The sequence below is a fragment of the Camellia sinensis genome, chromosome 12, assembly GCF_055761805.1.
Source record: "Camellia sinensis isolate YWXY chromosome 12, ASM5576180v1, whole genome shotgun sequence".
Taxonomy (NCBI): Eukaryota; Viridiplantae; Streptophyta; class Magnoliopsida; order Ericales; family Theaceae; genus Camellia; species Camellia sinensis.
Window position 1 is genome coordinate 37,028,028 of NC_138972.1, and position 12,538 is coordinate 37,040,565.

General features: G+C 35.9%; 3 protein-coding genes across 9 annotated transcripts in view; 1 reads left to right on the plus strand and 2 right to left on the minus strand.

Moving 5' to 3' along the window:
- LOC145789151 (uncharacterized) overlaps positions 1–8,397 on the plus strand; it is a 58,565-nt gene extending 50,168 nt beyond the window's left edge. For 6 of the 7 annotated variants that reach the window (XR_014346203.1, XR_014346201.1, XR_014346199.1 and 3 more), the window contains 4 exons: positions 1,874–2,006; positions 5,193–5,320; positions 6,239–7,389; positions 7,476–8,397. Coding sequence is in view for 1 of the 7 variants with exons in the window: in XM_082898390.1 (XP_082754516.1) it covers positions 5,300–5,320; positions 6,239–6,562 (345 nt within the window). In the remaining 6 variants the exon portion in view is untranslated. The remainder of the gene's footprint in view (positions 1–1,873; positions 2,007–5,192; positions 5,321–6,238; positions 7,390–7,475) is intronic. The other variant, XR_014346200.1, reaches the window with a different exon arrangement.
- A 332-nt stretch (positions 8,398–8,729) lies between these two features.
- On the minus strand, positions 8,730–9,302 carry LOC114310236 (uncharacterized). The gene is made up of 3 exons (XM_082896786.1): positions 9,132–9,302; positions 8,913–9,008; positions 8,730–8,810 (listed from the first exon to the last, which is right to left on the minus strand). The coding sequence occupies exons 1-3, from the start codon at positions 9,300–9,302 to the stop codon at positions 8,730–8,732; spliced, it is 348 nt and encodes a 115-aa protein (XP_082752912.1).
- Positions 9,303–9,405: 103 nt separating this feature from the next.
- Positions 9,406–10,810, minus strand: LOC145803503 (PKS-NRPS hybrid synthetase cheA-like). The gene is made up of 3 exons (XM_082896787.1): positions 10,203–10,810; positions 9,558–10,110; positions 9,406–9,462 (listed from the first exon to the last, which is right to left on the minus strand). Exons 1-3 carry the CDS (start codon positions 10,808–10,810, stop codon positions 9,406–9,408), a joined length of 1,218 nt encoding a protein of 405 aa, XP_082752913.1.
- Positions 10,811–12,538: the final 1,728 nt, after the last annotated feature.

Genomic DNA, 12,538 nt, shown 5'->3' on the forward strand with positions numbered 1-12,538 from the left:
CAATCATGCCTCTAATAGGACTCTAATTTGTACAAAACACAAATTAAGGAAAATACAAATACAATTATGTCTCTAACAGGACTCTAACTTAATAACACAATCATGCCTCTAATAGGACTCTAATTTGTACAAAACACAAATTTATAATATTCTATTATATTCTAACATAACCATCTTGCTGATATATCACGACATCATAGCCAAATGGTATTTGTGTGATTTAATATGATTCCAAAGCCTGGCTACATCAGATCTATTAATACTAAACATAGGTTCACATATCTCTCACACATTTATTGGATGCAAGGGATACTAATTGTGAAGATACACACACTCCCCCTGTAATGCCCCAAATTTTGAAAAGATTAATTAGGCGAAAACTAATTAACCTATGTGAAATTTGAATAAGTAGAAATCCATTTCTCTTACTAATTAAACTCACAACCTCCAACTATTTTAATAATGAAATGAAAGAAATGAGGGAAAGGATAAATATTCATTAACTAACCATTTGATTTATAGAACCGGGATTAATTACATGGCAAAATGACAAAAAGGCCGTTGCCTGAAATTAATACTAGGTATACAATCTTCAGTCCAAAAGGTGAAATTCCTCTCTAAGCTTAAGATGCCGGTCTCCGATTCAAACCTGAAATGTAGGGGGTGAGCAAAAAAAGAATGTGCTTTCCATGGATCCATAACTATGCGTATGCATGCAATGACAGTCACATAAGAGAATATATTAAGGGTTGAATTAAACCATATCATTTCTTAACAATTTTTCCAACGCAACCGAGACCGGCAACATTAGCCACTCATAACACAATCATCATTTCTAAGGTTTATTCACAAGTTGTCTTCCTTCATCCCTGAGATACAATATCGGGAATACTCGGAGGTTACGATCCTCAGTCCAAATTCTCGGGCTCTAACTGGTGGATAGTCTTCTATTACCATCCCATCAAGCATTTCTGTCAAACTATGCCAATTGGCAAACCTAACCATTCATTTTGTACAAATAAATGATTAACAAGAAGCAAGGATAAGGGAAGGCAAGCCCTAAAACTCCACTCAAATCTATCGCAACAATCCTGACCAAACGAACATATAGCGGTCAACCGCTCTTCCCACCGGCTGGATAATGATGGAGAAATTGTAAAACTCATCAAGAAGAGGAGTGCCTCATCACGAGAAATTTAGTGTACATAAAACAGAATGTAAAGGACAAGTCAACCATCATGGAGATGCAAAAAACAATCTAAGAGAAAAGGAGAGAAAAAAAAGGGGGGGAAATATCAAATTTGAACAATTAATTACTGATCAATGAGAAACTTTATAAATATATTAATAATTAAAATTGTAAACTTTTTCATGCATATGTAATTATTTTTTCAAAATCTCACTAAGATGTAATTACCCTCCAAAATAACAGGTCTTTAATAGTACATTAATCTATTTAAAAAAAAAAAAAAATCTGGTATGAAACCAAAATACTTGAAGGTTGCTTAACTTTTTGGGTTGGGGGAAGGTGGGAATGTTGAAGGGCGTCCTATCAAGTTTCAAAGCATCTCAACCCATTTTTAAATGGCCATACGATGAATCCAAGCAAAATCAACCTCCAACAATGTATGACGTTGTGAATTGAAAATCTCCCTTGGACATGGATTGATAGAGATAAATCTCTTTTTGCTAATTTTTTTCCTGGACTAGACAACTGGAGAACTTGAGCCCTTGCCATCAAGGTTGAGGGACCAATGAGGTACCACAGCCTACTAGGCTGGCAGTCTCTGGAATGATACATTTTCTAATTGTATCGTAGATTCTTGTACTGGGCTATTATTTGCCAAGACTGACATTTGAATTTTGTCTGAAGGCTACAAGATTGGAGGACAACAATGGATCTGATAAAAATGATGGAACCTTGATTCCCTGTTATTTCAGTTGGACTTCTGAATCAGCTTCTGCATTTTATTGGAAAATCTGGGAAGATTGAGATTATGATGAAGGTAATTGAACTATTTTTTTTAAGTATGGAAAATATTATAACAATGCAAAGCTCAAAGATTGCCTCTTGTAAGTAATTCAGTTTTTGTTTTGCTCTAATTCTTTTTTTCTTTTTATTTCATGTATGTTCAATCAAGAAGTTCTATAAGCACTGTTAAGTGTCTGATGATTTTGTTTAGCATATTTAGTCATTTTTATGCTATGCAACAGGAATCCTAATTAGGTTATTAGAATTCAAATTGACCTCTCAATGTTGTGACAAATTTCTTCTGGTTTTTATCACATTTGTAGTTGTTCTATAAAATAGTAGCAACTGGTGCAGATCAACTTCTCTACTTATTCAATTTTGTTGAAGAATCTTTTGGCTGCTGTAAATTGGAGGAAAATGTTAACACAACTGCATCAAACTTCAGTTGTGCTACCTTTTATATCTCGTAATATGGGAAATAATGCATGTCTTGTTTCTTGAATTTACTTCAACATAGTGCTAATTGTTTGAATTTCTTTTAATGGATTGGACTATTACGATTAGTCCTCCCATGTGATAAATGTGGGTCCCGCACAATTATTAGATTGGTTTATACATGTATTTAGGTTAGGATAGTAGAGTCCGGAATCTACTAGGAAACCTAATATGTGTAGGATTTAGTTATTTAATTGTATGGATCTAGGATTTTCATGGGTAGACTATTATAAATAGTCATGTGGATTGTAGGTTTTTCCTGAAAGAGATTGAGAGAGTAGTGAGAGAAAAAATAGAGATGTAAGGGGTGAGGGAAAAAAAACACTGTGAGGGCACTGGGATGACTAAGAGTTGAACTACCCTTGAGCATGGGGTTTGGGTAGTGTGTGGGTTTTGAGTATTTTGGCCATCTCACATGTATTTTTTGTTTTATTCACAGTGGAACTCCGTCTCCCATGGATGTAGGTAGTTTGAGCCGAATCACGTAATATGTGTGTGATTGATTTTTCTCTTTGGTATGCACATGGTGTGTTTCCGTTCGCGTTGGTGGGATATGGTATAATCTCAACATGGACAACATTTCAAAGTTATAAAGCATTGATGCAATTGTATCTGTAAACAAAACATATCCTAAGTTTCTAGGTTAAAGTGTAGAGGTCTGAGTGTCTAATTGCTGTAGATTGAAGATGTTCAATGTAGGGATGGCAATTTGATCCGTCCCTGCCCCTCTCTCCAATATTGGTGGATTCCCACCATTTTTTTTTCAAATTAGGCTCAGGTTCAGTCAGATTTTTAAAGAACAATTGAGGGGATAAGGGTCCCTCGCCTTGTTTAGGTTCTATAATTTTATAAGTTTACCCCTACAATTATTTAGTATTAGGAAAATACCTGAAGTGTATATATATATAATCTTTTAGGTTTAGGGATTTCATTTTAGCCTCTCACGCTTTCTCTCTGCACTTATGTGAATTGTAAAAACAGCAAGTGTAGTTTTCCATACTTCATTGGAACACTGTGGTGGTGGGGTGGAAGGGGCTGGTGTTGATTGGGGGTGAAGGGGCTGCATTCCATGGCAAAAATGTGTTTTTTTTTTCTTCCTCTGTATATATGTTTTTTTTTGTTTTTTTGTTTTTGGAATGTTCCTCGTTCTCATATTTGCCGAAGAAGCACTGGCTCTGTGGCCTCATTGTTGCTGAGCTGGTCAATCTAGTAAAGATTGAAAAGAGGGTTTTCTTTTACATTTTCTTAGGATTATGGATGGGGTAGGGAAAACCATTCTCCATTAGGGGGATGGGATGCTCAAAATATTCCCATAAGGGATTGGAGTGGGGATCGGGGAATGTAACATACTAGGGGATTGGAGATGGGGAATAGGAAATCCGGCCCCGCCCCACCCCGCCCCGTTTTTTAGCGAATTGGAGATGGGGAATAGGAAATCCGGCCACGCCCCACCCCGCCCCGTTTTTTAGCGACTATGCAAATTATGCTTCAATCCAATCTTACATAAAACTGCTTGAGCATTTTGCATTAGTTTAGGACAGAGCATTTTGCATTAGTTTAGGACACATTATGCATAAAGTCATCAAGTGTTTAAACATATTATAGATGAGTCAAGTAAAAGTAAAGTAGTCAAAACTTCTCACACTTGGTTTATGTGAGGGTATGCGAAAGGATAAAACGTCAAAAATACTAAATCTGAATATCACATGATTAGTTTGTTTGCATTTTTGTAATGTAGAGCTGAAAATAGGAATTAGAATATCTTAGGTTAAGGTAAATACCTTATATTTGAGAAATCACTATTTTTAACGTCTCTCAAAATTTTCGGATTTTGTTCTTGGATAGGAGAGTTGATTTTTTAGTTATTTGAGTTTTCATTGTTTTAATATTTTTACGAATTTAAATAAAGGGTAAGTAGTTATTTGCATGTAATATCTTAGACATATACTTGAATGATGTGTAGTGAACATTGCTTTGCAAAGATCTAGGGAGGTCTGCTCGAGCGGGCACATGCACTTGGCATACATGTTCTGGGGAAAGTATGCAGGCACCCTTTGTGGAGATACAAAAAGCTTCGCCCACTACCCACTCTACATCCCTTGAGCAGCCATGCAGGATTTTACCCAATTCATTTCTTGTTTGGATATCACCTCCAAAGCTGATGTAGAACAAGATTTTTACAATTTTATGATTTTGGAATTAGATTTTGACTAGGATTTTGTTATTTAGCCTAAAGTAGCCTAGAAGATCCGAAATAGGATCGCAAGTGGAGGCAAGGTGATGGAAGTTCTACTTGATATTTGATTATGTCGGACCCATCATATGTAGGATTGACCTGTCGATGTGCGAATTAGTTAGGTTTCCTTTTATGTATCAATTTTAAGTTTTTGATTTTAAAATTATTTGTTCTACAAGTATTATGTTTAATTTAGCCATGTAAGCCTATGGGCATAAGGGAGATTTATTCATTCACTTAATAATATTTTCGGGAAATTCTATTTCCACCCACCTAATAAACTCAGAGCAAATCTTTTCTCAATACACATCCCTATTAATTTAATTATTAAGTAATTATCTCAATCCACATCTTTAAAATTACAAATAAATCCTCCACTCATAACATATAAACACACTTTACCTCTAAATACACACACACACACTTCAATTTACCCCAATTTACGTTTCTACTTCCACCACTTTGACTAAAGTGTCTTGGTTCAAACAGGAAGAAGAAGAAGTTCAAACAGGAAACAAAAAAAAAAAAAAAAAAAATCTGCACTTTCCTCACCTCCATTGAAGATTTCAAGAGCTCCATTGAAGATCTACTAAACAATGTTGAAAATCTTGTTTAAGGTAAGAAATCTTTTAATTTTATTATTAAATTTATCATTTTGTTATTACATTGACAATTTTCGGATCTCTCTTCACTTCATTGGCATAAAAGTATGTTTATTCCGTAGGTGTAGATCTCGGCACTTGGTTTGCGAATATTGTGTATAATTTCGGCCAGTAATTCCGGAAAAAATACATAATTTCGTTCTTTGATTTCCGAATTTATTATATATGTTCGGTTCAATTTTTTCGAATAAATTCAATAATTTTGGTACTTAATTGTTGAAACATTTTTTTATGTTCGGTCCTGAAGTACCGAATGGGTTTTTTGTTTTGTTTTGTTTTGTTTTTGGTAATACATGATATAGAACCAAGTTAACATAGGCCACCAATATTTGTTTTACATTAGGTTCTTTTCCAACAATTTTATTTTATGGGTATGTTTATGTATTTATTTTTTTTTTCCAAAATTGAATGCATAACAGTAGAAACAAAAATCTGTGCAGTATTGGTATTTCCACATGATATTGTTAGCTTAGTAGCTGAATTTTGTTAGCTGAATTTCCACATGATAAATTTTGTTAGCTAAATAGCTGAACAAAACAATTGCATTATATAGATTATTGAAGCTTGAGTTATTTTGCCTTTGGGGTTTGTCATTTCAAAGCATTGAAATTGGTGCCAAATTTGGTCTTTGGTTGTATGCTTATAGCTACAACAAGTTTACAATCAAGGGCATGTAGAAAGACAAGTGATGGGCAGTCCTTTGATTGTTTGAAAAATGATGTCGGTATTGATTAATGGATTATAATTGCGTATTAGATTTCATTAAGGTGGCATGGTTAGGCTACTTATTACCTGCATTGATGTGATCCTTTTATGGGAGTGCTTATTATGTTTCATTATATTGGGTTGATAAGAACAACTTTTCTTATGCAGATGGATGTCGGTCCTAGTGAACGTCGGTCAGTAACAGCTTCGAACAGAAGACTCTGTGAATTAAAGAGACGTGGACGTGGACGTGCTCGAGTTCATGATGATGACATGCACATTGCCATGGATGATGATCCTATACGTGGTGCACCAGTTATAGATGACATTGCTATGGATGATGACCCTACTGGTGATGATGCTGACATTGTTGATGAAGATGTCCTTACTCAGCCATTTCCGGGAGGTCCAATTGATCCATCAATCCTCAAAAGTTTTAAAAGTCATGTTGCCGCAACTATTTGGAATGGTGCTGATGAAACGGGCCTTTAAAGTGTGATAATCACTCATCTAAGATTCGTTCGTGGCCGTGGTGGGAACAAAGAAACAACGCTACATTTGTAAACATTGTGGAGATGTCAGGACTTGCACAATTAGCTCATTGCACGTACCACTTTGTCAATAAAATTGTAGTGTCTAGTTTTGTTGAGAGATGGCAACTGGAGACAAACACCTTCCATTTGACTGTTGGAGAGATGACTATCACATTGGACGATGTCGCCACTATCCTAGGCCTTCCCATTATAGGCAAATCTATTAGTGTGCGTAAGTTGTCAGAAAGGCGGGCCATTGCATTAGTAGTTAATACCTTGGAAATTGATGAGTAAGACGTCAGACATGAGATATGTAGTGCTGGAGGTAATTCAGTGAGGCTTGAGTGGTTGAGGGCACACTTTTATAATGTCACAGACAATGATTCAATGGAAAGAATTGCATGTGCAGGTAGAGCATACTTGCTATTTTTGTTGGGTTGTACACTTTTCAGTGACAACACTTGTACTAGGGTCCCTGTTGTTTATTTGAGTTTGTTGTCCGAATTGACGATTGTATCTTTATATGCTTGGGGTGCTGCTGTATTGGTGTACTTATATAGACAGTTGGGGTACACTAGCAGGTCCGACGTGAAACAAATAGCCGGTTACATGACACTCCTTAAGGGATGGATTTATGAGCACTTTCGTGGATTCCGGCTACACTTGAATATGAATTACACTCGAGACATGCCACATGTTTACCGTTGGACTTCTTGGAGAGAGTCTGGTGAAGAGACACAGTTGCAGGCTTTTCGAGAGGAGCTTGATAGGTTGGGTGTACATGATGTAAGTTGAAAAGTTTTTCAAAATTTGAAACTCTATATCACACAAAATTTACAGTTGTCATATCTTACAGTTTTTATTGTTTGTAGGTTATTTGGGACCCGTACTAGAGTTGTAGAGATGTCCATCCATGTCATCTAGTTACGTTCTATCATGGTTGCCTAAAGTGTTTGGAAGTAGTTGAACCATATCACCCTGATAGAGTGTTGAGACAGTTTGGCAGAGTGCAGACAATCCCTAATCCACCACTATGCATGCTTCTCGAGGAGCCACAGCTCCACGCTACAATGTTATGTATGCATACTTATGGACATCATTTGGGACGCATGGGACAACCATGTGTTATCTGATCGGAGGAGTACACTGGTATGGCAACCTTGGGATTGTGTTCCTGGTTACACAGATTGGTATCAAACCATTACCCATACGTATGTACAAAACCCAGTGCGTCGTTCTCAAGTGGACCCGAATATCCATCATTATCAGTATCCTAGCCAAGACGCACATGTATCTTTTTTTTCATTTACATTGCAAATTATTTATGTACACTGTTACAAGTTTGTATATAATGTTTTATTTGTTCTCATAATGCAGCGTATGTCACAGATACATTAGATTACTCATCCTTTCATTGAGGCTGGCTATGAGGACAGTGTTCAACATGCTGATTGGCTTTACTACGCGATTGATGCAATCGAACAACTTCTTCAAGATCAGCACATTACTGAATCTGCGCCCAGCACATCCACTCAGGGTCGGTTTGCACCCAGCTCTTCCACTGCACATCGTTTTGGAGCACATTACACTCGCCGGTCACGTAGTTAATAGTAGTTCATAATGTTAGCACAAGTAGTTTCTGATGATGTTAGACAAATATTATTATTATCTTCGGATATGTATTTTTTGGATTATGTACAAGCACACATGTAGTTTGTGATGGTGTGGATGGATTGAACTACTATTTAGTATATATATATATATATTTACATGTTTAATCTTATTACTTTTTAACAGCATTGCACTTGGTTAATATTATTTTCATTACGTTTTGTGTTCAGACATTGTAAAAATAATATGACATCCATTCTATAAATTAGAGAACTATAACGCATATAATATTCTATTTTTTTTTTTAAAAAACTGACCATTACAAAATTCAATGGCAAAATAATATCTACCTCGTTACTCTATGCTAGTAAATCATAAAAACTAATGTCTTAAACCTGTCATTACTACTCTGTAATACCTTAATCTATGTCAACTACATGAAATATCTCTCGAGTAGCTACATTAGGTCCTATGTTGTCTTTGAATTTTTGAACGCGGCTAACATATGCATTCTCTCATTCTGACGCACAAGGGTGATGGTGAACTCGCCAAAGCACAACAATGGAAGGAACTGGATGACCGGCTTCCAAAAACACCTGCACGTACATCCAAAAAATTACATATCTTTACCAAATACATAAAATTTGCAATTACACAAATATTAGACAACAATGTTTGGTTATTTTCATAACTTGTACCTGCACAAAATGATTTCCATTGACAAATCCAATGGCAATCTCGCGACGATCAACTAGGGTTACTGGCGGCGATCTCAAAGGTAAGAAAGTAAGACACTGTTGCAATGACAAGTGGTACAAGACTACATTATAAAATGATGTAATAAGATGCCCCATGTCAAACATAGTCATCCAATGATCAAAGCCTGGGCTATTTTCAAAATATGAAAGGATGTGTACCAGCTCCTTAACCCTCTCATGTGACCCATATAGTATGACGTATTCATCTCTGTGATTATTCAATTCAAGTAGCAGATCACGCCTAACTTGCACCCAGTCATTCTCTCCAAGACCAAGTAAACCTGCAATAGCTCTAAATCCACAATTCCCATCACCATCTACATTCTTCATCAACTTTATGAATGGTATTAACATAGGCAGGAAGTCAGCAGCATATGCACTCGGTAAACTTGTTCTTGTACGATATGTCTTTGTCTTCACATTCCGCTTCTTCTCATGCACGTTTGAAGCTCTCTTTTTCTTTGATTGACTGGAAGCTAATGTGCTCTGGCTATCATGCTCATCGTCAACCCACTCAAATGCACACGGGTCACGATGACAAGATATATCAGTTGTCTTATGTCCTCGACGTGGATTAGGTTTCACATCGGGCTCAATAAGAAAAGTGCTCGTTGGATTTGCAATTTCCCTCAACTTCTTCAACATATCCAATTGCGTGGCAATATCAGACTCTTCGAACCGCTTCAAAATCAACTCAAGTTTTGGGATACAAGTCAATTCCAACTTTTGTTCCTTCGAATTATGCACACATATAGTAAGGCGCGTCCAATGTACATGTATGCTACTGAGTGGAATAGGACGGCCTTGTCTTATGTAATTTGCAATCTCGTGAGCACAAGGTAAACCATATGTGCGCCTAAGAACACACCCACATGTTGCGACATCAATTCCAACTGAATTTGCTCTCTTACTCTCTGCCAACACGTACTCCAATGCACTAATAGACACATTACCCCGGAGCTCTCTGAATTGAGAAGGTTTGAATTGATGTTGTACAGTTGTCAAACTCTTCTCGAATGATACTTTAACTTGAATGTGCTGCAACTCAAGTAGACATTGTATTTTTTCAAATGAAACCTCAAATGTCGTTTGACTTGAACCTAATTGCCTCTTCAATCTAGCATGAGCACTCCCAACCCTGTTCATATGGATGTAAACCAAAATAGTCAAGCATAATAATTAAAAATAGCAATATGATTTATAATAAATTAAAAAAAAAAAAAATCTTACCGATTGGTTGTAACATTGCCAAAATGCATACACATGTCTGTATGTACCGCAATGAATTTTTCTTTATATAGATTTAACCAACTCACAGTAACATACTTGATTGCCTCTGAATAGTTACTGAAATCTTTATGTAGTGTTGCAAGGTGATCATTGTATTCCTCTTCAGTCGATGACAATATCAAATAGTTCCATGCAGTGTTAAACTTGTCCCATTTTTCTTTTGTCTCAAACATTTTCTTGCATTTTGTCAATACATTCTTATTAATATGCCAACGACATAACAAATGTCGAGCATTCGGAAAGGTGTTGTCAATGGCATTCATCAAAGCAAGTTCTCTGTTTGTGACAATGACTTCAGGTAAAACACCATCATCCATAAGATTACGCAATGTTTGTAATGCCCATGCATAATTATCAACCCGCTCAGTTTGCAAGTATGCGATAGCCACGGAGAATGTCATATGAGTTGATATTACTCCCACAATTTCAAGAAGAGGAAGCCGATATCTATTCGTCTTATATGTGCAATCCATAATCAACACACGAGGGAATGTACGAAGCAAATCCAAACTCACTGGATGTGCCCAAAACAAGTCTGTGACAGTCATAGAGCCTTCCTCACATCGATGACGCTAAATGTACTTATGTTTCGTTAATTCACCCAGCAATTGTTGCATCTGGGATCTACCAACTTTCTGTAGAACCCTACATCGATGTCGTACATTGTAAACTGTCTTCATTGTGCTCATATTAAGGGCATCCCTCTATTTGAGTGTAATGAGTATCTCTTTTGGTCTTACTAGGCTCTTTGACATATCAACTAATAGCGACTTTTCATTAGCTGACAATCTCCCCGCATATGAATGTCCTTGGAGATGCTCCACAGCTGGATGATTATGTAGCCCGCAAACTACATTCAATGTCAATTCATCGTTTGTTTTCAACTTGAATGCCCTCAAATCAAATGGACATTCGCACTTCTTCGTACCAATTTGTCTCAATAAGTCTTTTGGGCCATCTTTCAACTTTTTACTCAATCTATACTTCCCACTCCGCTCACAAGCAAGATAAATTCTTGGCCTCTTACGACCACCACCATAGTCCGACGTCCTTATAATAATAACAAAGCCATTTCTCCTTCCAATGTCACGTACCCAAGTGAGCAATTCATCTTTGTTGTCGAAAACTTATATACAATGTCACACAACTTTCATAATAACAAACTAAACAAACTAACTAATACCTGTTAAAAATTTTATGAACTTACAAATTTTATGTTAAAAATTACCTGTTTAGCTGTAAAATGATTAGTACAATCCACCATAATATCCGATCGAACCTCAGGTTCTTTAGTGCATGCCATCTGAAGAGGAGGGGGAAAATTTTAATTTAGTTCTACAGATCCGAAATAAATAAAAAAATTCGGCCATAAAAAAGCGAAAATAATAACAAATTTCGGCCCTCTAATACCGAAAATATTAATTTTATTCGGAAAGTTACAATTGAACTAAATTAAAAAAATCGAAATTCAAGTAACGAACTATTCATATTATTTCAGTGTTTGATTTCTGAATTCGTTTAAGAAATTTGGCACTGCGTTGCCGACTAAAAAACGAAAAAAAAAAAAAATACTACACGATTTTACCTTCTCATCACTGATTTGGCTGTCACCATTGCTTGAGTTTAAACTTCCATAGGTTTGCAACTCTTCCATATCAAAATCAAGTTAAAATTGTTGAATTAATAATTAAATGATGTTAATAATCGAGTATAAACTTAAAGATTAAAATAATATGGAAGATGTTTTGTTTGCAAATAACAGAGAAGAGTACAGAGTGTGTAAGAAGCAAAGTGACTACAAAAGAAAAATTAGGGTTTAATTTTTTTGTTTCAAAAAGTGTATATTGAGATATTTTTATTTCTAAAAGATGTGTATAGAGAATTTATATATATAATATTAGGAGTGTTGATCAATGGCTATTATAGTAATTTTTAATTAGGATATACTTGTCATTAAATGTATTTTTCATTAAGTGTGTTCCCTGAGTTTATCAGGTGAGTGGAAATAGAATTTCCCAATATTTTCAAGTAGTTTCTATTGTTTTATTTTTTTTTGTTTTGCTCGAATCCCATGTTTTTCTTAATCTAGGAAGAAGAAATTTTCAAATCACATGTTCTAGATTGAGTCTTTCCAAAAAAATTCCGCACTTGCATTGTCTCTTCAATCATTGGTTATTGGATACAGAGGTTGGAGAAAGGATATGCTATAGGGAGGAGGCTGATTAGGTAAGAGCCACATGCTGTGGAGATTGAATGCACGCAGAGATTGTCTGACT

Excerpts from the sequence above, each read along its gene's own strand:
- LOC114310236 (XM_082896786.1), bottom strand. The coding sequence starts at position 9,302 with ATGAAGAATGTAGATGGTGATGGGAATTGTGGATTTAGAGCTATTGCA. Across the intron at positions 9,009-9,131 it reads ATGAGAGGGTTAAGGAGCTG|TGTCTTACTTTCTTACCTTT; the intron begins GTACACATCCTT and ends TCATTGCAACAG. Across the intron at positions 8,811-8,912 it reads ATGGAAATCATTTTGTGCAG|GTGTTTTTGGAAGCCGGTCA; the intron begins GTACAAGTTATG and ends ATGTACGTGCAG.
- LOC145803503 (XM_082896787.1), bottom strand. The coding sequence starts at position 10,810 with ATGACTGTCACAGACTTGTTTTGGGCACATCCAGTGAGTTTGGATTTG. Across the intron at positions 10,111-10,202 it reads GGCAATGTTACAACCAATCG|GGTTGGGAGTGCTCATGCTA; the intron begins GTAAGATTTTTT and ends CCATATGAACAG. Across the intron at positions 9,463-9,557 it reads CTTTTCTTATTGAGCCCGAT|CCAGAGCACATTAGCTTCCA; the intron begins GTGAAACCTAAT and ends TGAGCATGATAG.